Below are 22,429 nucleotides of genomic sequence, written 5' to 3'. Positions count from 1 at the left end.
GAACTACCTGATCTCAAAGTTCATAAGAAAGCAATAGTAATCAAGATACAGTGTTTTTAATATGACAATAGATGGTAGATCTATGACAATAGATGGTAGATCCGGAGAAGGCGATGACACCCCACTACAGTACTCTTGCCTGGAGAATCCCATGGATGGAGGAGCCTGGTAGGCTGCAAGTCCATGGGGTCGCAAAGAGTTGGACATGACTGAGCGACCTCACTTTCACTTTTCACTTTCATGCACTGGAGAAGGAAATGCAACCCACTCCAGGGTTCTTGCCTGGAGAATCCCAGGGACGGGGGAGCCTGGTGGGCTGCCGTCTATGAGGTCGCACAGAGTCAGACACGACTGAATTGACTTTGCAGCAGCAGCAGCAGATGACAGATCAACGAGCAGAACAGTGAACCCAGAAGTAGTCCCAAACATATATGGTCAATTGATCTTTAAGAAAGAATTCATTTGAATCTGTTCTAATGAGGTGGATAAAACTGGAGCCTATTGTACAGAGTGAAGTAAGCCAGAAAAAACACCAATAGAGTATACTAACGCATATATATGGAATTTAGAAAGATGATAACGATAATCCTGTATGTGAGACAGCAAAAGAGACACAGATGTATAGAACAGTCTTTTGGACTCTGTGGGAGAGGCCGAGGGTGGGATGATTTGGGAGAATGGCATTGAAACATGTATAATATCATATGTGAAATGAATTGCCAGTCCAGGTTTGATGCATGATACAGGATGCTTGGGGCTGGTGCACTAGGATGACCTAGAGGGATGGGATGGGGACAGAGATGGGAGGGGGGTGCAGGATGGGGAACACATGTATACCCGTGGCAGATTCATGTTGATGTATGGCAAAACCAATACAATATTGTAAAGTAATTAGCCTCCAATTAAAATAAATAAATTTATATTTTTAAAAAAAGAAAGTTGTAAAGCAATTCAATGGAGAAAGCATAGTCTATCTATTAATAACCATGTTGGAACATTTGGACATCATTATTTATGTAAAAACCTTGATCAATAGCTCACATTTTACAAAAAATAACTCAAAGTAAATCATAGACTTAAATGTAAATTGTAGAGCTATCAGGCAAAGAACAACAACTCAGTTTTCTTTTAATGGGTGAAATATATAAAGAGATACTTCAAAGAAGATATATGAAAACATGCCCAACATCATTAGTCATTAGGGATAAGCAAATTAAAACCACCCTGAGTGGGAGCATTCTTCACCCCCCTTCTGATGTCTATTTCAGAAGCTTTCTCTGTCCCTTTTTCACTTTAATAAAACTCTGCTACACAAAAAATAAATAAATAAATAAAACCACCCTGAGAGAGTAGTACACACCTAAACTAAAAACTGGAACGGCCCATTTTGTCCATGAACAGGTGAATGGATAAACAAATTCTGTTTACATCCCTAACAATGGAATGCTACTTTTCAACAAAAAGGAATGAACTGCTGATATATGTTACAACATGGATGCATCTCAAAATAATTAAGCTGAGTGAAAGAAATCAGACCCCCCCAAAGGATAATTGTATTGTATTTTTATATATAATTGTGTTTTTATACAATGTTTAATTATACATTGTATAATTGTATTTATATGAAATTCTAGAAGATGAAACTAGTCAGTAATGACAGGAAGCAGATCAGTGGTTGCTTGGGAATGCAGAGGGCACTGGACATGTGGATTAGTGGGAAAGGAATACCAAGGAGTATGAGGAAAATTTGGGAGGGAAATGGATATCTTTGTTCTTTTGATTATGATGATGGTTCCACGGTTGTACATATGTATGTCAAAACTTAACTTGTACCCTTAAATATGTACAATTATTGTATCCATGTTCAACCATTACAAGTAATCTTCATGGTTGAGGATAAAGCTGGTTGTAAATTAATCCATAGTTCGTGTTAAGAGAAAAGACATTGGCTTTGGGGCAGGGATTGGAGGAAAGAGACAGTTGGAATGAGAGACGGGAGCTATGCTTAGATGGCCCTGTGCCAGCATTCTTTTTCAGGTGAGGATTCTTGGAGGCTGGTTTGAGTTTAGTAGGGGCAAAAGATTCCTGTTTCAAAGTTCCTGGTTGGTTTTAGAGTAGCCAAGTAGTACATGCATGTGGTTTTTAAAAATATGAACTATGTACATAAAGGATTATAATGTAAACAACATTTCATGGTTCTAACCCTCTCTACTCCCAGTTCTAATCCTCTGAGATTATTACTTTTAACTACTTTTAACTCTATTAACTGTTTCTTTAGTTCTTCTGTGTTTGCTTCCATAGATACTGCTATTACTTGATTTATCTTTTAGTCTTTATTAATTTTCTACTGTGATGGATATCTACCTCAATTATTCTACCTCTTATCCTTATGTGGTTATCATGCTTTTTAGTCTCTCTGTTTATTAGGGAAGTATACTTAGACCTTTATTTCTTCTTCCATAAACTGGGCAGTATCTCATAACTCTTACTTGTAAGATGAAGCCACTAGTTCTTCCCTTTATCACTCCTCTCTTCTACCTACTAACTCTTGTCATTTGGGTATCACATTTATGTTTTGTTTTTTATCTATAATTAAGATCTGCCTCTTGAGAAATTTGTATGCAGGTCAGGAAGCAAGAGTTAGAACTGGACATGGAACAACAGACTGGTTCCAAATAGGAAAAGGAGTGCGTCAAGGCTGTATATTGTCGCCCTGTTTATTTAACTTATATGCAGAGTACATCATGAGAAACGCTGGGCTGGAAGAAACACAAGTTGAAATCAAGATTGCCGGGATAAATATCAATAACCTCAGATATGCAGATGACACCACCCTTATGGCAGAAAGTGAAGAGGAACTAAAAAGCCTCTTGATGAAAGTGAAAGTGGAGAGTGAAAAAGTTGGCTTAAAGCTCAACATTCAGAAAACTAAGATCATGGCATCTGGTCCCATCACTTCATGGGAAATAGATGGGGAAACAGTGGAAACAGTGTCAGACTTTATTTTTCTGGGCTCCAAAATCACTACAGATGGTGACTGCAGCCATGAAATTAAAAGACGCTTGCTCCTTGGAAGGAAAGTTATGGCCAACCTAGATAGCATATTCAAAAGCAGAGACATTACTTTGCTAACAAAGGTTCGTCTAGTCAAGGCTATGGTTTTTCCTGTGGTTATGTACAGATGTGAGAGTTGGACTGTAAAGAAAGCTGAGCGCGGAAGAACTGATGCTTTTGAACTGTGGTGTTGGAGAAGACTCTTGAGAGTCCCTTGGACTGCAAGGAGATCCAACCAGTCAATTCTGAAGGAGATCATCCCTGGGTGTTCTTTGGAAGGACTGATGCTAAAGCTGAAACTCCAGTACTTTGGCCACTTCATGCGAAGAGTTGACTCATTGGAAAAGACTCTGATGCTGGGAGGGATTGGGGGCAGGAGGAGAAGGGGACAACAGAGGATGAGATGGCTAGATGGCATCACTGACTCGATGGACGTGAGTCTGAGTGAACTCTGGGAGTTGGTGATGGACAGGGAGGCCTGGCGTGCTGCGATTCATGGAGTCGCAAAGAGTTGGACAGGACTGAGCGACTGATCTGATCTGATCTGATAATTAAGTTAGCCTGTGCTTTTGTAATTGGTTATTTGTAAAAGTCGAAAATCAGTATTCGGTGTTTATACTCTTGTGGCTATTTAAAAATTTCCTCTCTTTTGTCAAGGGCAATGAGAGATTTAACATTTCTTAGTCTATATATTTTTTTTTCTGGATTTTCTAATTGCCTGTGTTTTTTTCCTCATGTTATCTGCAGTATCCACAATTTCTCTAATTCCTTAAAGGTGAGTAGAATCTGGACCACCCTTCTCTTATTTTCAGGAGTCTCCCCTCCTGGAACCCTTCTTCCTTCCTTCTGACTGCTGTGTAGCTGTCATCCTTGGACTTATTTTTATTAGTCTCTAGTTTTATGTTCACCCTTTACAGAATCCCCCATGTCTCTCTTTCTTTACTAGTATTTCTTTATCATTTTGCTGGAGTATATTCCTAAGGAACTTCCTAAGATAGGGATGAGAGGTGAAATTTGAATCTTTGCAATCTGGAAATTTTTTTTTTCGCCATCAAACTTAATTTATAGTTGGCTAAAAATAAAACAGTAGGTTCAAAATAAGTTTTCCTAGGAACTCAGAAGGCATTTCTCCATTGTTTTCTCTAACACCTAATGTTGCCGATGAGTTAACCAATCTATTCTAATTCTTCTTATTTTAACTATTAATGTTTTTCATCTCTGAGAGTTTTCAGGATCTTTTTTTTATCTTTGATGTTCTGAAACAATGTATATAGGGGTTGAGAAAAGTGGCTGGATACCCCAAATATGAAGCCTGTAAGTCCCACCCGTCTGCAAATACTCAGCATGAGACTTCTTTTACTCACTATCCTAATCATGAGCACGAGTCAGGAATTTTTCTCTGAGAAAAGATTTCCATAGAAACACCCTGATGGTGAATCCTAATCAACAGCCATGTTTTTAAAAAGTTGTTTTTTCTCTGTTCTATAGCTACTGAAACAGTATTGGTCTGCCATTATGTCACATGACCAGTTACTTTGTATTTAGTTCAAGTGAGGCCCTGGGCACACTTAGATACAAGAGACACTAAAATGACAAGTTATCTAAGGACAAAATTGCAATATTTGATTAATCTCACAGTGCAATAGTCTTCCTGGACTTGCAGCTTTATTACCAGTCCTTTTCTGCCCTTTATGATTGTAGTGTAAGTGTTAAAGTTCTGGGTTTGTGTCCCAGTCCTTTCCTTTTCCCCTCAATACTCAGGTTTGTGCTTCCCAGGCGTTTGTTGCAGTTTGATTCCCTGCTGATTTTATCACCATGATTACCTCCCTGCTCCTAAGATACTTGTATTGAATTCAATTTTGCAGTACTTACATCCTATCCTGCCTGAACTTTCCTTTTGAGATTCAGTTTCTATACTCACATTTCTGTGAGCCAGTCCTAGATTGATGGTCCACACACATGTGGGTGTGTGCTTAGTCACTCAGTTGTGTCCAACTCTTTGCAACCTCACGAACTGTAGCCCACAAGGCTCCTCTCTCCATGGGGATTCTCTAGGCAAGAATCCTGGAGTGGGTCGCCATGCCCTCCTCCAGGGAATCTTCTCAAACCAGGGACTGAACCCAGGTCTCCCACATTACAGGTGGATTCTTTACTGTCTGAACCACTAGGGAAGCCCCACTGGCCACATATCTGTGTTCATATCCTTGGTATCCACCCATCCCCGTGGGTATGAAGGGAATGGCAATTTAACTCCAGTATTCTTGCCACGAGAATCTCATGGACAGAGGAGCCTGGTGGGCTACAGTCCATGGGGTTGCACAACTGACCAACTAACACTTTCACTATCATGACTCATCTTTTCTTAAAATCCTTCTCACTGCTCAATTTTTCTACAATGTTTTGAATGGTTTTGCCCTCTTAGAATCGATAGCAATCTGTTTCATAATTTACTTCTTACCTAAGTCCTATTCCCCTTCCCTTCAAGTTTAGACTTTTGCAACTCTCTTTTCACTAGCTACCTTACTCTTACCTTTCTTGATCTTGAGTGTTGTAGACAACATGATTTAGAGGTAGTTTATGAGGTTTTGGTCTCCACTGGGAACCAAAAGGGATTTCATACTGAAATTTTGGACAAGGAAAAAATCCTCGTTTAAACTTGCATAGGCAATCTCCTTTTGGTCATAATGCCCCTCTAACCTGCATTAGTCCAGCTTTGTAAATATAAACTACAACATTATTATAAAATTTTCAAAAACCACTTAAGAATTCATAATTAAGAGAATGTATTTAAACTAATATTTTCTGAATACCAAGTTCAGTATTGGCTGAGATGGTTTTATCCTGGCACTTATAAGTTCTACAGGTATATTCTGATATATAAACTGTTTCTATTCACAAAGGGTAGCCTTAAGTGATTTCCAGGTATTACAAGAAGTATATGTTTTTCTCCTTATCAAAGTGTCAAACTGTCTTTCACTTTAGGGTATGGGAAATTATTTATTATATAAGCAGACTCTCCCAAGAGAAGGCAATGGCATCTGACATATTTTGGTGCCCTTCTTTTTATTGAAAGATGTCACTACCAACTTCACCCACACTTCTAGGGATCAAAGACTAAATCTTCAACCAAAAGTCTTTTCTTTCTATATGACACACATACACACTGCTTTTTGATTTGTGGCTGCAACTGCTATTTGTAGATCCCGTCAATGTCTGTATTTCTGTGTTCAACTTGTGGTCAGCTAAAAAAGAGCCTTTGCTCAGAAAGTTTCCAAATTCTGTACAATTGCATTCCAAGCTGGTCATGGTTGCTATTTTCCCAAGCAGCCCACAACTATGTCACGTTATTTGAAACTATGCTTCTTTGCATCCTTTAGAGTATTTCTTATTCCCCTTCTGCTTATGGTTATGCCATAAAGCTCACCATACTGAAGATGCTTGGGTATTCTTCTGTCATTGCCTCTCTGCACATGTCAGCTGTGAGCATTGTTTTAATGCTCATAGACCAGCTGACTTCCAGAATCTCAATAGGGGTGGACCTCTCCTGCCATTTCACATTAAACATGACTCCAACAGTAAAATAGTTCAGCAAGGTAAATGTGCCATCTTTGGCACGTATGAATTTCAAAGTCATAAAAAGCTACAGACAACTTGCATTGTCCATTGATGAGAATCAATTCCAGATATTATTTTTCAGTTCTGTTCTGAATGTTAGGAATAGGGCCAAACCTAGGAAACAGATGATCAGAAGAGAAATCCATTTCCCCCCTTTATGTTAGTAGATGTGCGTTTAAAATAACTCACCTTTCCCTGTAATGTGCATCTTAAACAGATTTACCCTTAACCAGCTCCAGTACTCTTGCCTGGAAAATCCCATGAATGGAGGAGCCTGGTAGGCTGTAGTCCATGGGATCGCTAAGAGTCAGACACAACTGAGCGACTTCACTTTCACTTTTCACTTTCCTGCATTGGAGAAGGAAATGGCAACCCACTCCAGTGTTCTTGCCTGGAGAATCCCAGGGACAGGGGAGCCTGGTGGGCTGCCGTCTCTGGGGTCACACAGAGTCGGACATGACTGAAGCAATTTAGCAGCAGCAGCAGCAGCAACCCTTAACCAGAGGACAAGATCACACAGGTTCAAAACCTACAAGTAACTTTTGAGGAGTTTACTACCAACAGAAGAGAAGAAATTTTCATATTAAAAATATTTGGCATTATTTGATGTCTTAAATGATCTCCGCTGCTCATGCTGCTGCTAAGTCGCTTCAGTCATGTCCAACTCTGTGCGACCCCATAGACGGCAGCCCACCAGGCTCCTCTGTCCTTCACTGTCTCCCAGAGTTTGCCCAAACTCATGTCCATTGAGTTGGTGTTACCATCCAACCATCTCACCCTCTGTCACCCTCTTCTTTTGCCTTCAACCTTTCCCAACATCAGGTCTGTCCAATGACTTGGCTCTTCTCATCAGGTGGAATCCATGTATGTGGCTAAGTCGCTTCAGTCGTGTCCGACTCTGAGTGACCCCATAGACGGCAGCCCACCAGGCTCCCCCGTCCCTCGGATTCTCCAGGCAAGAACACTGGAGTGGGTTACCATTTCCTTCTCCAATGCATGAAAGTGAAAAGTGAAAGTGAAGTCGCTCAGTCGTGTCTGACTCTTCGTGACCCCATGGACTGCAGCCTACCAGGCTCCTCTGTCCATGGGGTTTTCCAGGCAAGAGTACTGGAGTAGGGTGCCATTGCCTTCTCCGTTAATGATCTCTAGAGCCCCAAAATAGTAGCTAAGAAAAGGCAGAGATTGAACTGGTCTGTAGTATAATTTCTTGCCAATGCCACACTATGGTAATCACCTCAAATAAAGATACTATTCTTTTTTATTTTGCTTTCTACTTTGTAGTCACTTGCATTATGGGGCAGTGATTTTTAAGTCAAACTGCCTAGAGAGCAGAATTCAGTAACTGCTATTAGCTCTATGTGAAAAATTTTGGTTCTCTTTAATTTCCGTGTTTAATTTACTACATAATTTCAGTCATCATCAGATATATATATATATTTTTTTTTTTTTAAAAGAGGGATGGTACAGGAAGGGAGGTGGGAGGGGGGTTCAGGATGGGGAACACATGTACACCTGTGGCAGATTCATGTTGATGCATGGCAAAACCAATACAATATTGTAAAGTAATTAGCCTCCAATTAAAATAAATAAATTTAAATTAAAAAAAAAAACATGGATAGTCCCCAGCACCCACATCAGAGATGTCCAGGGTGCTGATTTCCTTTGGCATTTGGACTGATGTCTGCTACCTCTACTCTGACGCTGCTGGTGGCAGCTCCCATGGGATGCTGTGATCAATGTTGAGTGTCCTTGTTTCTTCTCTCTCATTCTTAAGATCCATTTGATTTGCTAACTGCCAGTAGGATAATGTGGCCTTAATCTACCTCACCATGGTTGATCTTAAGAAATGTGGTCTGATTCATGTCAAATAAAATGCTGGCTTTATAGAATGGATTACTGATAGTTCTATTATTCTTTTGACAGAGAGACACTTATTAGGGGCCTACTATGTGCCAGGTCCAGAGCTAGGCAATAGGGTTACCAAAATGGACAAAATGAGGTCTCTGCCCTCAAGAAGTTTATGAGTAATTTCCTATGAATCAGTAAACTACTAATACAATCACATACATTGCCATGAAGTATAAAATGAATCAAATTTATTCTATGTCAATATTGGTAAAAATAAAAAGGTACCCAATAATTTTGTGGGTTGAGATACTAGAGAAAAAGTGTTCATAGCAATATCTGGAGACTCACTAGCAATAATGAATTTATCCCTCATGTCTCAGCAGTAACGAATTGTTTCCAGCTGAGTTCCCTGTCATCTGCAGGTGCTGTTTAACATGTAATTTTACCATAGAAAACAAGGGTGTAATCAGTTAATAAAGTGTAAAGAATTAGATTTTTTTCCCCTTGAACAAATTGTCTGGCTGTGGCCAACATTCCTGTTGCCTCCTCCCTTTTGCAACAGTAAAGAAATATTTGAAGAGAGAAGGCTATTTTGTTCATATTCTGCAACTTGGCTCTGGAGACCATCCTAATGAATGCAAAACTCAAGCTAGAATTCTAGACTTTGTATGAGCAGCCACTGATTTTTGTCTTTACCATTATACTACACAGAGGATAGTTTTCCCTCCTACCTCTAATTGAGACTCAAATAAGGTCACTGTGAATAGGAATCCTCTTTCAACCTAACCATTGTTCTGTGTTGCTTTCATTGCGAAAATAGAAACTATGTTTCGTTCAAAGCATTTTCATATACAGGCAGTCCCCGTCTAATGAGCACTTGAGTTTAAAATGTCCCATACTCACCAACAGCCTCTCTGAAGGAACTTTAAGCTACTCCTACTACCCGTGGAAACTAGAGTTGTTTCTGCTATCTGTAGGAGTTGGTTTCGCCCTCAGCTCTCCTTCTCTGGAAGCCTAAGTTCTCACGGGCTCCCGTCAGACCCTTTGAAACAATTAATATGTGAGCACATTCTGCCATCAGGACATAAGAAGCTGATTGAAGACCCTGCCAGAATCCTCATAGGAGCTGAACCCATGAGGGAACACAAAGAGTATAAAGAAAATTCTAGAATTTTGGCTGGTGATGGTGGGGAGGTTGTCCATTTGTGCTTAAAAATCCCTTTCCCCTAGAAATAGCATTATTCTGTAATAACATACCTATGTAAAACTCAGTTGTCTGACAGATAAACTTATCCAGACCACAGCCAGAAATAAGCAGTAAACAAATGACTTCTATGCCACCAGAGAATATGCATCTTACTTATTGCAAAAACCATTCAAAAACACACTGCCTGCCTGTTTACTCTGTTTGTACATGATTTTAATTAGTTTTAATGAGGTGACAAGCCTATAGAAGATTATAAGTAGCAAATTTGAAGAGACTGGAAAAGATGTTACAACTAGGTGGAGTGAAATCTGTTAGTTGACAGCAAGGTAAGAGACCAAAAAAAGTGTTGATAAGAAGTTACGAATTCAAAACCCAACCACAATGAAAAATTCCTTTGCATCCACAAGCATGGCTATAATTAAAAATTGATAATATCAAGCATAGTGAAGATGCAGAACACTGGAGCTCTCATACATTGCCAGTGGGAATATATTAATACAATGGTAAAGTCGCTGGAAAATAGTTTGATAGTTCCTTATCAGATCAGATCAGATTGGTCGCTCAGTCGTGTCCGACTCTTTGCGACTCCATGAATCGCAGCTCGCCAGGCCTCCCTGTCCATCACCAACTCCCAGAGTTCACTCAGACTCATGTCCATCGAGTCAGTGATGCCATCCAGCCATCTCATCCTCTGTCGTCCCCTTCTCCTCCTGCCCCCAATCCCTCCCAGCATCAGAGTCTTTTCCAATGAGTCAACTCTTCGCATGAGGTGGCCAAAGTACTGGAGTTTCAGCTTTAGCATCATTCCTTCCAAAGAAATCCCAGGGCTGATCTCCTTCAGAATGGACTGGTTGGATCTCCTTGCAGTCCAAGGGACTCTCAAGAGTCTTCTCCAACACCATAGTTCAAAAGCATCAATTCTTCGGTGCTCAGCCTTCTTCACAGTCCAACTCTCACATCCATACATGACCACAGGAAAAACCATAGCCTTGACTAGACGAACCTTTGTTGGCAAATTAATGTCTCTGCTTTTGCATATGCTATCTAGGTTGGTCATAACTTTCCTTCCAAGGAGCAAGTGTCTTTTAATTTCATGGCTGCAATCACCATCTGCAGTGATTTTGGAGCCCAGAAAAATAAAGTCTGACACTGTTTCCACTGTTTCCCCATCTATTTCCCATGAAGTGATGGGGCCGGATGCCATGATCTTCGTTTTCTGAATTCAGTTGAGCTTTAAGCCAACTTTTTCACTTTCCACTTTCACCTTCATCAAGAGGCTTTTTAGTTCCTCTTCACTTTCTGCCATAAGGGTGGTGTCATCTGCATATCTGAGGTTATTGATATTTCTCCCGGCAATCTTGATTCCAGCTTGTGTTTCTTCCAGTCCAGCGTTTCTCATGATATACTCTGCATATAAGTTAAATAAATGGGGTGACAATATACAGCCTTGACGAACTCCTTTTCCTATTTGGAACCAGTCTGTTGTTCCATGTCCAGTTCTAACTCTTGCTTCCTGACCTGCATACAAATTTCTCAAGAGGCAGGTCAGGTGGTCTGGTATTCCCATCTCTTTCAGAATTGTCCACAGTTTATTGTGATCCACACAGTCAAAGGCTTTGGCATAGTCAATAAAGCAGAAATAGATGTTTTTCTGGAACTCTCTTGCTTTTTCCATGATCCAGCAGATGTTGGCAATTTGATCTCTGGTTCCTCTGCCTTTTCTAAAACCAGCTTGAACATCAGGAAGTTCACGGTTCACATATTGCTGAAGCCTGGCTTGGAGAATTTTGAGTATTACTTTACTAGCCTGTGAAATGAGTGCAATCGTGCGGTAGTTTGAGCATTCTTTGGCATTGCCTTTCTTTGGGATTGGAATGCAAACGGACCTTTTCCAGTTCTGTGGCCACTGCTGAGTTTTCCAAATTTGCTGGCATATTGAGTGCAGCACTTTCACAGCATCATCTCTCAGGATTTGGAATAGCTCAACTGGAATTCCATCACCTGCACTAGCTTTGTTCATAGTGATGCTTTCTAAGGCCCACTTGACTTCACATTCCACGATGTCTGGCTCTAGGTCAGTGATCACACCATCGTGATTATCTGGGTCATGAAGATCTTTTTTGTACAGTTATTCTGTGTATTCTTGCCATCTCTTCTTAATAGTTCACTTACCATATATCCCTAAGGTTCCACCCTTAGTGTTGACCCAAGAAAAATGAAAACATATGTCCCTACAAAGACTCATACTCACATCAGCTTTATTCATAATATCCCCATACTGGAAATAACCATAATGTCTCTCAAAAGGCAGATGCGTTTAAAAGCTATAGTATATCCATACAATTAAGTACTACTCAGGAAGAAAAAGGAATGAACTACCAATATTCAATAATGTGGATGAGTCTCACAGACATTGTGCTGAGAGAAAGAAACAACACAAGATCATATAATCATGTTGTATGATTCCATTTATCTAAACTTCTAGAATGGGAAAACCTAAAGTATGGTGATAGAATCAGAACAGTGGTGCCTGGGTTTGGGGTAGCACTGAAGAATGATTGCAAGGGACACAAGGGGAAATTCTGGAGTGATGGAAATGTTCTGTATCTTGATTTCAATAGTGGTTACAAATGTGTGTTTTTTTCAGGCTGTATGCTTAAAATATGTGCACTTTATTGTATGTTTGTGTGCTCAGTCACTCAGTCATGTCTGACTCTGAGGCCCCATGGACTGTAGCCCAACAGGCTCCTCTGTCCATGGAATTTTTCAGGCAAGAATACTGGAGTGTGCTGCGATTTCCTTCTCTAGGGGGTATTCCCAACCCAGGGATTGAACCCACATCTCTTGGTCTCCTGCATTGGCAGGCAGATTCTTTACCACTAGCCCCACCCTGGAAGTCCTTTCATTGTATATAAATTATAGCTAAAACTTTCATAAAAGAACAAAATATGTAAAAGGAAAAATTCTTCCAAGGATCTCCCTGCTATAGGATAAAATTTTAATTCCTTAACATGATCTGATCTTTGTTTAATCTCTCTTGCCTCATTCCTTACCATTCCTTCCCACTTCCTACCACTTATTTTAAGGTACTTTTATTTCCAAAAATAGCTTTTCTGTCTCTCCTCTGAACCTTGAAACACAATGGTCCTTTTGCCTGGAATTCCTTTTCATTTTCCCATTCCTCACTAAATTCTCAACATCCTACAGAATTCATAGAAGTAGCACCTCCTGCAAGAAGCCTTGTCCACTCTGTCTGTATTAGATACTTTTCCTCTTGTTCCCAGAGAACTTTATGCTTCTCTTTACTTAACAAAGCATAATCACTCTAGAATGTAATTGTAACTTAAAAAAAAAAAAACACTTAAAACCATAGTGGGCTGGTGCCATTTAATGTACAGACAAATAATTTTCTACATACCCAGTAAACACAGAGTTAAATCATGTTGTAGTCTAATTTCTATTCAAAATAGTTAGAGTTTCAGCACTCAAAGTTATTAAGAACACTGTTCTATCTAGAATTACTTGTTCTACCCTAAAATAATTGAGATTTTAGTGTAAATAGCAGTTTGGGATTATATCTTTATTATTGTGATAAGTTATTTATCTTGGCATCACCGACTCAATGGACATGAGTTTGAGTAAACTCCGGGGAGCTGGTGATGGACAAGGAGGCATGGCATGCTGCAGTCCATGGGGTCGCAAAGAGTCAGACACAACTGAGCTACTGAACTGAACTGAACTGAACTGATTTATGTTGTGGGTTAAGTAACTTTATATGGGCTTTATCTGGAAACCTAGCCAGACTTTATTATGTTGATTCTACGAGAAAATGCATTTTACATTCCAGACAAGTAAGAAGGGGGCAGTAGAGGATGAGATGATTGGATGGCGTCACTGACTCAATGGATGTGAGTTTCAGCAAACTCCAGGAGATAGTGAAGCACAGGGAAGCCTGTCAGGCTGCAGTTTATGGGGTTGCAAAAGGTTGGACACAACTTAGTGACTGAACAACAAGAAAGAAGTTACAAAAACACTGCTCAGTTGAACTATGTGAAATTGCTGATATTTAACCATTTTTGACATACAAAAATGGCAATTTCATATGATTCAACCTAAATATTTTTAAATAAACCCTAAGGCAGGTTGGAGATTGCCTATACATTCATTTATCAATTATGTATTTAATACATGTATATATTCTGCAAAACGCTAATCTTGTATATTAAGGCTATTGGCTGCAGTTTTTCTACGTAAACAGTAAATCACATGCTTTTGAAGAAAGTTTGTGTAGAATGTTAAGGCTTTCTTGAGTTCTACCCATCTTTTTTCCAGTTAATCAAAGATGCAGCAGAAATGAGGATATTCTGGAATTGTTTATTTTTTGAACCAACACTAGGATGAAAATATAGATTCATTTCTTCCTTTTAGTCTCTAAACTAACAAGTCTTTTTTAATATTAATATCAATTATAATAATATCTCTCACTTATTAAATGTATATTATGTGCTGTGTACTTGCTAACACAATAATTACTTAATGAACAAAGTACAATTATTGCCCCTATTTATAAATGAGGGAATTAAAACTTAAGGACCTTGCCCAAATTTACACAACTATAAGTGGTAGAGTCGGGTTTGGAATCACTTTCAATCCTATTTTCTAATACTCGGTCCACTGTTTTCCTCAAGCACATTTTCTTTAGCCACAAATATGCACTCATGCTGAAAAATTATGATTAATTCAGTGAAGTATATATTTAAGCTATGATTATCATTAGTGATGCCAGGTCCATTCCATATGAAATACATTGTATTATTATGAGAGATCATCATAAGACAGTAGAGGACCAAGTACTGAAATGAATCTTATAGACCACAAGTTCTATAGGAATTCTGTTGGAGTAAGAAAGGGAGAAAATAATTGTGCACTTTGTCATTACTAACTCCCAGAAGAGTGTTAACATGAACGATACCATTCTATCATAATTGGATGCACAGCATTCTGGGAACAAACCAAAAGTTCGGCATAGATAGGAATGTGGAAAAGTAATGGCTGTATAATAATGCGGTCCAAGAAGGAGTAACAAGCTGAAGTCTACTTCTGGGAAGACATCAGTAGTATGTAAGGGAAATTAGGAATCTATGACTGGGATCTCTGAACCCTAGAACTATACTGACAAGTAGGACTGAAGGATTACCCATTAGATATTTGGGGCAGATGACAGAAGGGCAGAAGATATTAACCAAAATTTTATGCCTACATTATTAAAATAATAATGGTATCAAAAATGAAAGAATTTGTACAGTGGAAGTGAGAGTGAGCTTAGATTTTAGATACTCTGAGTTTTTTTTTTTTTTTTTTGAAAGTATAGTTGATTTACAATGTTGTGTTAGTTTCAGATGTACAGCACCGTAGTTCAGATGAATATATATATATATATATATATTTCAAGGTTTTTCACTTACAAGTTATTACAAAATATTTATAGTTTGTTGTGCTATACAGTAGGTGCTTGTTTTTATCTATTCTATATGTAGTAGTGAGTATATGTTAATCCCAAGCTCCTAATTTATCCCTCACCCTCTTTCCCCGTTCTTAATCATAATGTTTTCTATAACTGTGGTTCTAGTTCTGCTTTGTAAATAAGCTCATTTTTATCTGTTTTTAAGATTCCACATATTAGCAATATCATATGATTTTGTGTTTGTCTTCACTTAATATGATAATCTCTAGGTCCATCCTTGTTTCTGCAAATGGCAATGTTTCATTCTTTTTTATAACTAATACTCCATTGTATATTCCATTCCATATCTATCTATATATGTGTGTACCACATCTTTATCTATTCATCTTAGACACTCTGAATTTAAAGTGAAGGCAGATTGTCTACAGAAAGCCAGTTTTTTCTGTTGGCTATTGTTGACTGGGGCTTCCCTGGTGGCTCAGTGGTAAAGAATTTACCTGCCAATGCAGGAGACATGGATTTGATCCTGGGTTGGATAGATCCCCTGGAGAAGGAAATGGCAACCCATTCCAGTATTCTTGCCAGGAAAATTCCATGGACAGAGGAGCCTGGTGGGCTGCAGTCCATGGGTCACAAAAGAGTTGGATATGACTTAGTGACTAAACCACAACAAAAATAGTTGACTGGGTCAACCTTTAACTTATCTACTCCTTATTTTTCAGATGGCCCTTGTGAATTTCTTCATCCCTAAAGAAAAGTCATACTCTGAAGAGGAAAGTAGGCGTGTTCGCCGCAATAAAAGAAGCAAAAGCAGTGAAGGAGCAGATGGTAAGCCTGCTTAGGTGATCCTTTATCACATATCCGACTATACCATTCTAAAAACTACTTTTTCAAGTGTGCTTCACCATCTCATATATTATCCATAGTCTCAAGGTTGCAGATGATTTTCCCAGCCTAACCTACCTAATCTACTCTTAGCTGCCTATACAAAGGTCCTCTCTCCTCCAATCCCAGATACCTTTAGTCCTTTCACAGTGTATCTGAGAGCCATGATGGCATTTGTACCTCTCAAGATCACCCTCCATAAAGACCTCATCTCTCCTAGGGACATCCTATATCTACTAAGACCATCAAGAGGATTTAGTCCTATTCTTGAAATTGACAGAGTATTGTGCCATGGTAGCACTTACATCGAAGAAGGCAATGGCACCCCACTCCAGTACTCTTGCCTGGAAAATCCCATGGACGGAAGAGCCTAGTAGGCTGAAGTCCATGGGGTCGCGAAGAGTTGGACACGACTGAGCGACTTCACTTTCACTTTTCACTTTCATGCATTGGAGAAGGAAATGGCAACCCACTCCAGTGTTCATGCCTGGAGAATCCCAGGGACGGAGAAGCCTGGTGGGCTGCCGTCTCTGGGGTCGCACAGAGTCGGACACGACTGAAGCGACTTAGCAGCAGCAGCAGCAGCAGAACATACATGATACGTTAAATCCAATAATTATGTCTTCGTTGGTATTAACTACCATACCTCTGGGGCTTCCCTCATAGCACAGTCAGTAAAGAATCTGCCTGCAATGCAGGAGACCCGGGTTCAATCCCTGGGTCAGAAAGATCCCCCTGGAGAAGGAAATGGCAACCAGCTCCAGTATTCTTGCCTAGAGAATCCCATGGACAGAGGAGCCTGGAAGGCTACAGTTCATGGGGTCATAAAAGTCAGACACAACTTAGCAACTAAACCACCACCACCAGGCCTCTAGAATTCATCTGTAAGCTCCTCGACTACAGAGATTCATTTCTCTTTGTAAAGCCCCAAAATCCAGTCTCATATCTAGCAAGTTGTTGGTGTTTAATAAGTCAATAATGTTGATTACCCCATTAGCTAAGTTATGATTTGGCATGAAAACCATCCGTATTGAAGGTGAAAGAGTTTCAAGTTAACCAGCAATGCATTTTGTGGGGCATAACAAAATGTTGAGCTAGTTCCTGGGCAGGGTCTTTGAACTGATCTATTTTAACATCTTTCTGTCAATTGATAGAATGATACCTCTTTGGCATTTGAGTTTGTAGAATGCATAGCTCTGGGCTATTGTAAAGCCATCTAGATTCAAAGACAGCACATGTCTGACTGAATCTTCCAAAGATATATGTTCTAGGGGGTTACAAAGCAATATGACTTTATGAAAGTGAAAATGAGATTTTTTTAAAGCTGACATTTGTCAGAGTAAAAAAGGTACAGTGATGGAAGCAGTTCTAGATGGCATGAGCAATTGATGCAATGGGGCCAAGAGTTTGTCATATGGTTCAAGAAGAGGTAAAGCTGGATGAAGTCTGAAAAAGAGCTTAGAACAACAACCTGTAATAAAGACAAGAGTCAGAAATAAGGTAAGTAGGGTGTTTCTTGAGCATCACTTAAGGCTCAGGGGTAAGGAATCCCCCTGCAATGCAGGAGACACAGATTTAAACACTGGGTTGGAAAGATCCCCTGGAAGAGGAAATGGCAACCCACTCCAGCATTCTTGCCTGAAAAACCCCATGGACAGCGGAGCCTGGTGGGCTATAGTCCAAAGAGTCATGAAGAGTCGGTAACAACTGAGTGACTGAATACACACACACACACACTCTCACACTCACACACACAGGTGTTTCTAGTCAATGGAGTTGGCAACAGCTTTGAGCCCTTCAACTGAGAACTGAGCCAGTGGCACCATTCTCTAGAGCAGATATTTTATATATAATTAATGACCAAGTTTGAACCTATGAAATGTGGTCCATGAAGTAAGAGGCACCCATTATTGACATCTGTTTTTCGCCAGTTTCCTGGAAGTCTTTGGAAAGCGAAAGTCTCTCAGTCATGTCTGACTCTTTGTGACCCCATTAACTCTACAGTCCATGGAATTCTCCAGGTCAGAATACTGGAGTGGGTAGCCCTTCCCTTCCCCAGGGGATCTTCCCAATCCAGGGATCAAACGCAGGTCTCCTGCATTGCAGGCAGATTCTTTACTAGCTGGGCCACCAGAGAAGCCCAAGAAAACAGGAGTAGGTAGCCTATCCCTTCTCCGGGGGATCTTCCTGACCTTGGAATCAAACCAGGGTCTCCTGCATTGCAGGCAGATTCTTTACCAGCTGATCCACCAGGGAAACCTATATATAAACTGAGAACTAAGAATCAAGGTCACTTTCCTCTCCTTATCTTATTCTGTGATATATGTAGATCTTTCCACCTTCAGTTCTTCCTCTGAACCACTCTCAGTACCACCAAATCTTTTATATTCCCTGATTGCTACAAAAGAGAGAAGAGAGGTAATAAGAACAATATCACCTTCTGTTCTGGGCATGGTCTTCCCTTCCTCTCCCCAGAGGCTTTTACAGTCCAGTGGCTTTAAAAGAGATGTAGAGATGTAGATCTCTACATCTGACTTTCCAAGTTTTCTCATAAAGAAGGCAACTTCCTCCTCTCTCCCAAACCACTTTATCTGGATCTGACCATCAGAATCTCTGCTACTGATCTTCTTTAAAGTCTTTATTCTGTTTTGAAACAAAATAGTTTTTCCGTCTATTGAAGGACAAAGTCTCTGTTATTAATTTTTAGCACTTGTTGTCTAATTTCCTCCTGATCTCATACTCTCATCAGTCACTAGATGCTGCTCACTTTGTGCCTACATCAAACTGGTTGTGCAATCCTAGATATATATATATATATATTTTTTTAATCTTCAAAGATTATATTAGTATAATATTGAGAAGTAAAGAGCAAAATGAATTATTAGAAGACAACTGCTCTACAATATTTTATTGGCCTCTACCACACATCAACACAAGCAGATATTTTCTTTAAACAGATTCAGTTCACTTCAGTTCACTTCTAAATTGTATTCAGTTGTACCTCAGTTCGGTTCAGTTGCTCAGTCATGTCTCACTCTGCGACGCCATGGACTGCAGCATGCCAGGCTTCCCTGTTCATCACCAACTCCTGGAGCTTGCTCAAACTCAAGTCCATTGAGTCCATGATGCCATCAAACCATTTCATCCTCTGTTGTCCTTTCCTCCTGCCTTCAGTCTTTCCCAGCATCAGGGTCTTTTCAAATGAGTCAGTTCTTCTCATCAGGTGGCCAAAGGATTGCAGTTTCAGCTTCAGCATCAGTGTTTCCAGTGAATATTCAGGACTGACTTCCTTCAAGATTCACTGGTTTGATCTCCTTGCAGTCCAAGGGACTCTCAAGAGTCTTCTCCAACACCACAGTGCAAAAACATCAATTCTTTGATGCTCAGTTTTCTTTATAGTCCAACTCTCACATCCATACATGACTACTGCAAAAACCATAGCTTTGACTAGATGGACCTTTGTTGTCAAGGAAAGGTCTCTGCTTTCTAATATGCTGTCTAGGTTTGTCATAGCTTTTCTTCCAAGGGGCAAATATCTTTTAATTTCATGGCTGCAGTCACCATCTGCAATGATTTTGAAGCCCCCCCAAAAAAAGTTTCTCACTGTTTCCCTGGTTTCCCCATCTATTTGCCATGAAGTGATGGGACCAGATGCCATGATCCTTGTTTTTTGAATGTTCAGTTTTAAGCCAGATTTTTCACTCTCCTCTTTCACTTTCATCAGGAGGCTCTTTAGTTCTTCTTCACTTTCTGCCATAAGGGTGATGTCATCTGCGTAGCTGAGCTTATTGATATTTTTCCAGGCAATCTAGATTCCAGCTTATGCTTCATCCAGCCCAGCATTTCACATGATGTACTCTGCATATAAGTTAAATAAGCATGGTGACAATATACAGCTTTGACGTAATCCTTTCCCAATTTGGAACCAGTCTGTTGTTCCATGTCCAGTTCTACCTGTTGCTTCTTGACCTGCATACAGATTTCTCATGAGGTAGGTAAATTGGTCTGCTATTCCCATCTCTTGAAGAATTTTCCACAGTTTGTTGTCATCTACACAGTCAAAGCCTTGGTGTAATCAATAAAGAAGAAGTAGATGTTTTTCTGGTATGCTCTTGCTTTTTCAATGATCCAATGGATGTTGGAAATTTGATCTCTTGTTCCTTTGCCTTTTCTAAAACCATCTTGAACATCTGGAAGTTCACAGTCCATGTACTTTTGAAGCCTGGCTTGGAGAATTTTGAGCATTACTTTACTAGCGTATGAGATGAATGCAATTGTGTGGTAGTTTGAACATTCTATGGCATTGCCTTTCTTTGGGATTGGAATGAAAACTGACTTTTTCCAGTGCTGTGGCCAGTGCTTAGTTTTCCAAATTTGCTGGCATATTGACTGTAGCACTTTCACAGCATTGTCTTTTAAGATTTGAAATAGCTCAACTGGAATTCCATTACCTCCACTAGCTTTGTTCATAGTGATGCTTTCTAAGGCCCACTTGACTTCACATTCCAGGATGTGTGGCTCTAGGTGAGTGATCACACCATCGTGATTATCTGGGTCATGAAGATCTTCTTTGTATAGTTCTTTGTATTCCTGCCACCTCTTCTTAATGTCTTCTGCCTCTGTTAGGTCAATACCATTTCTATCCTTTATTGTGTCCATCTTTGTATGAAATGTTCCCTTGGTATCTCTTATTTTCTTGAAGAGATCTCTAGTCTTTCCCATTCTATTGTTTTCCTCTATTTCTTTGCACTGATCACTGAGGAAGGCTTTCTTATCTCTCCTTGCTATTCTTTGGAAATCTACATTCAAATGATATATCTTTCCTTTTCCCCTTTGCCTTTCACTTCTCTTCTTTTCTCAGCTATTTGTAAGGCCTCCTCAGACAGTCATTTTGCCCTTTTCCATTTCTTTTTCTTGGGAATACTCTTGATCACTGCCTCCTGTACAGTGTCACGAACCTCTGTTCATAGTTCTTCAGGCACTCTGTCTATCAGATCTAATCCTTTAAATCTATTTGTCACTCCCACTGTATAATCATAAGGGATTTGATTTAGGTCATATCTGAATGGTCTAGAGGTTTTCCCTACTTTCTTTTCTTTTTTTTTTTTTTTTTTTAATATTTATTTAATTTATTTATTTATTTGGCTATACCAGGTCTTAGTTGGGACACGCAAGATCTTTAGTTGAAACATGCAAACTCTTAAGTTTCAGCACATGGGATCTAGTTCCCCAACCAGGGACTGAATATGGGCCCCCTGCATTGGGAGCTTGGAGTCTTAGCCGCTGGACCACCATAGAAGTCCCACAATCATCGTTGTTATGGTCAGTAAAGATAGGTGATTTTCTCTCTCTCTTTTTTTAATTGAAGTATAATTGATTTACAATGTTGTGTTACCTACTGCTGCACAGCAGAGTGACCCAGTTACACATTTGTGTCCCTACTTTCTTAAATTTAAGTCTGAATTTTTCAATAAGAAGCTCATGATCTGAGACACAGTCTGGAGCCAAGTCAGCTCCAGGTCTTGTTTTTGCTGACTGTATACAGCTTCTCCATCTTTGGCTGTAAAGAATATAATTAATCTGATTTTGCTATTGACCATCTGGTGATGTCCATGTGTAGAGTCTTCTCTTGTGTTGTTAGAAGAGGGTGTTTGCTATGACCATTGTGTTCTCTTGGCAAAACTCTTATTTTGTACTCCAAGGCCAAAGTTGCCTGTTACTCCAGGTATCTCTTGACTTCCTTCTTTTGCATTCCAGTCCCCCAAATAGTATAGCTGGAAGGAGTACAAGAGCTCCTTAGAGTTAGGAGTATAGAATGCTTGGGGGTTCTGGGATTTGATTAGTTTTCCAACCTTTCACCTGGCCGGCTATAGAACCATTTATTTATATGTGATGTGTGACCCAGTGAATTAAAATATGACAAGCCAATCCAAATCTCCTTTATTTTTGAACCATTCCTGTTATTCTGCTGAGTATATGCTGCTGCTGCTGCTGCTAAGTCGCTTCAGTCATGTCCGACTCTGTGCGACCCCAGAGACCGCAGCCCACCAGGCTCCCCCGTCCCTGGGATTCTCCAGGCAAGAACACTGAGGTGGGTTGCCATTTCCTTCTCCAATGCATGAAGGTGAAAAGAGAATGTGAAGTCTCTCAGTCATGTCTGACTCTTAGCGACCCCATGGACTGCAGCCTACCAGGCTCCTCTGTCCATGGGATTTTCCAGGCAAGAGTACTGGAGTGGGGTGCCATTGCCTTCTCTGGAGTATATGCTATATTTATTCAAAACATTCATCAAATATTTCCTGAGGAAATACAGCAGTTTCTATAATAGTACAATGAAGATGCCATAAGGATATTGG

At 39.8% G+C, this 22,429-nt stretch overlaps 1 protein-coding gene across 6 annotated transcripts in view; it reads left to right on the top strand.

The window, feature by feature from the left end:
* Positions 1–22,429, top strand: part of EDA (ectodysplasin A) — a 481,432-nt gene that overhangs the window by 348,511 nt on the left and 110,492 nt on the right. For all 6 annotated transcript variants that reach the window (XM_055564599.1, XM_055564598.1, XM_055564597.1 and 3 more), the window contains exon 2: positions 15,911–16,016. In XM_055564599.1, the coding sequence (XP_055420574.1) occupies positions 15,911–16,016 (106 nt within the window). The remainder of the gene's footprint in view (positions 1–15,910; positions 16,017–22,429) is intronic.

This window comes from Bubalus kerabau, chromosome X, assembly GCF_029407905.1.
Source record: "Bubalus kerabau isolate K-KA32 ecotype Philippines breed swamp buffalo chromosome X, PCC_UOA_SB_1v2, whole genome shotgun sequence".
Classification (NCBI taxonomy): Eukaryota; Metazoa; Chordata; class Mammalia; order Artiodactyla; family Bovidae; genus Bubalus; species Bubalus kerabau.
The sequence above is the reverse complement of the archived record's forward strand: the minus strand, read 5'-3'. Positions and strand labels throughout refer to the sequence as shown.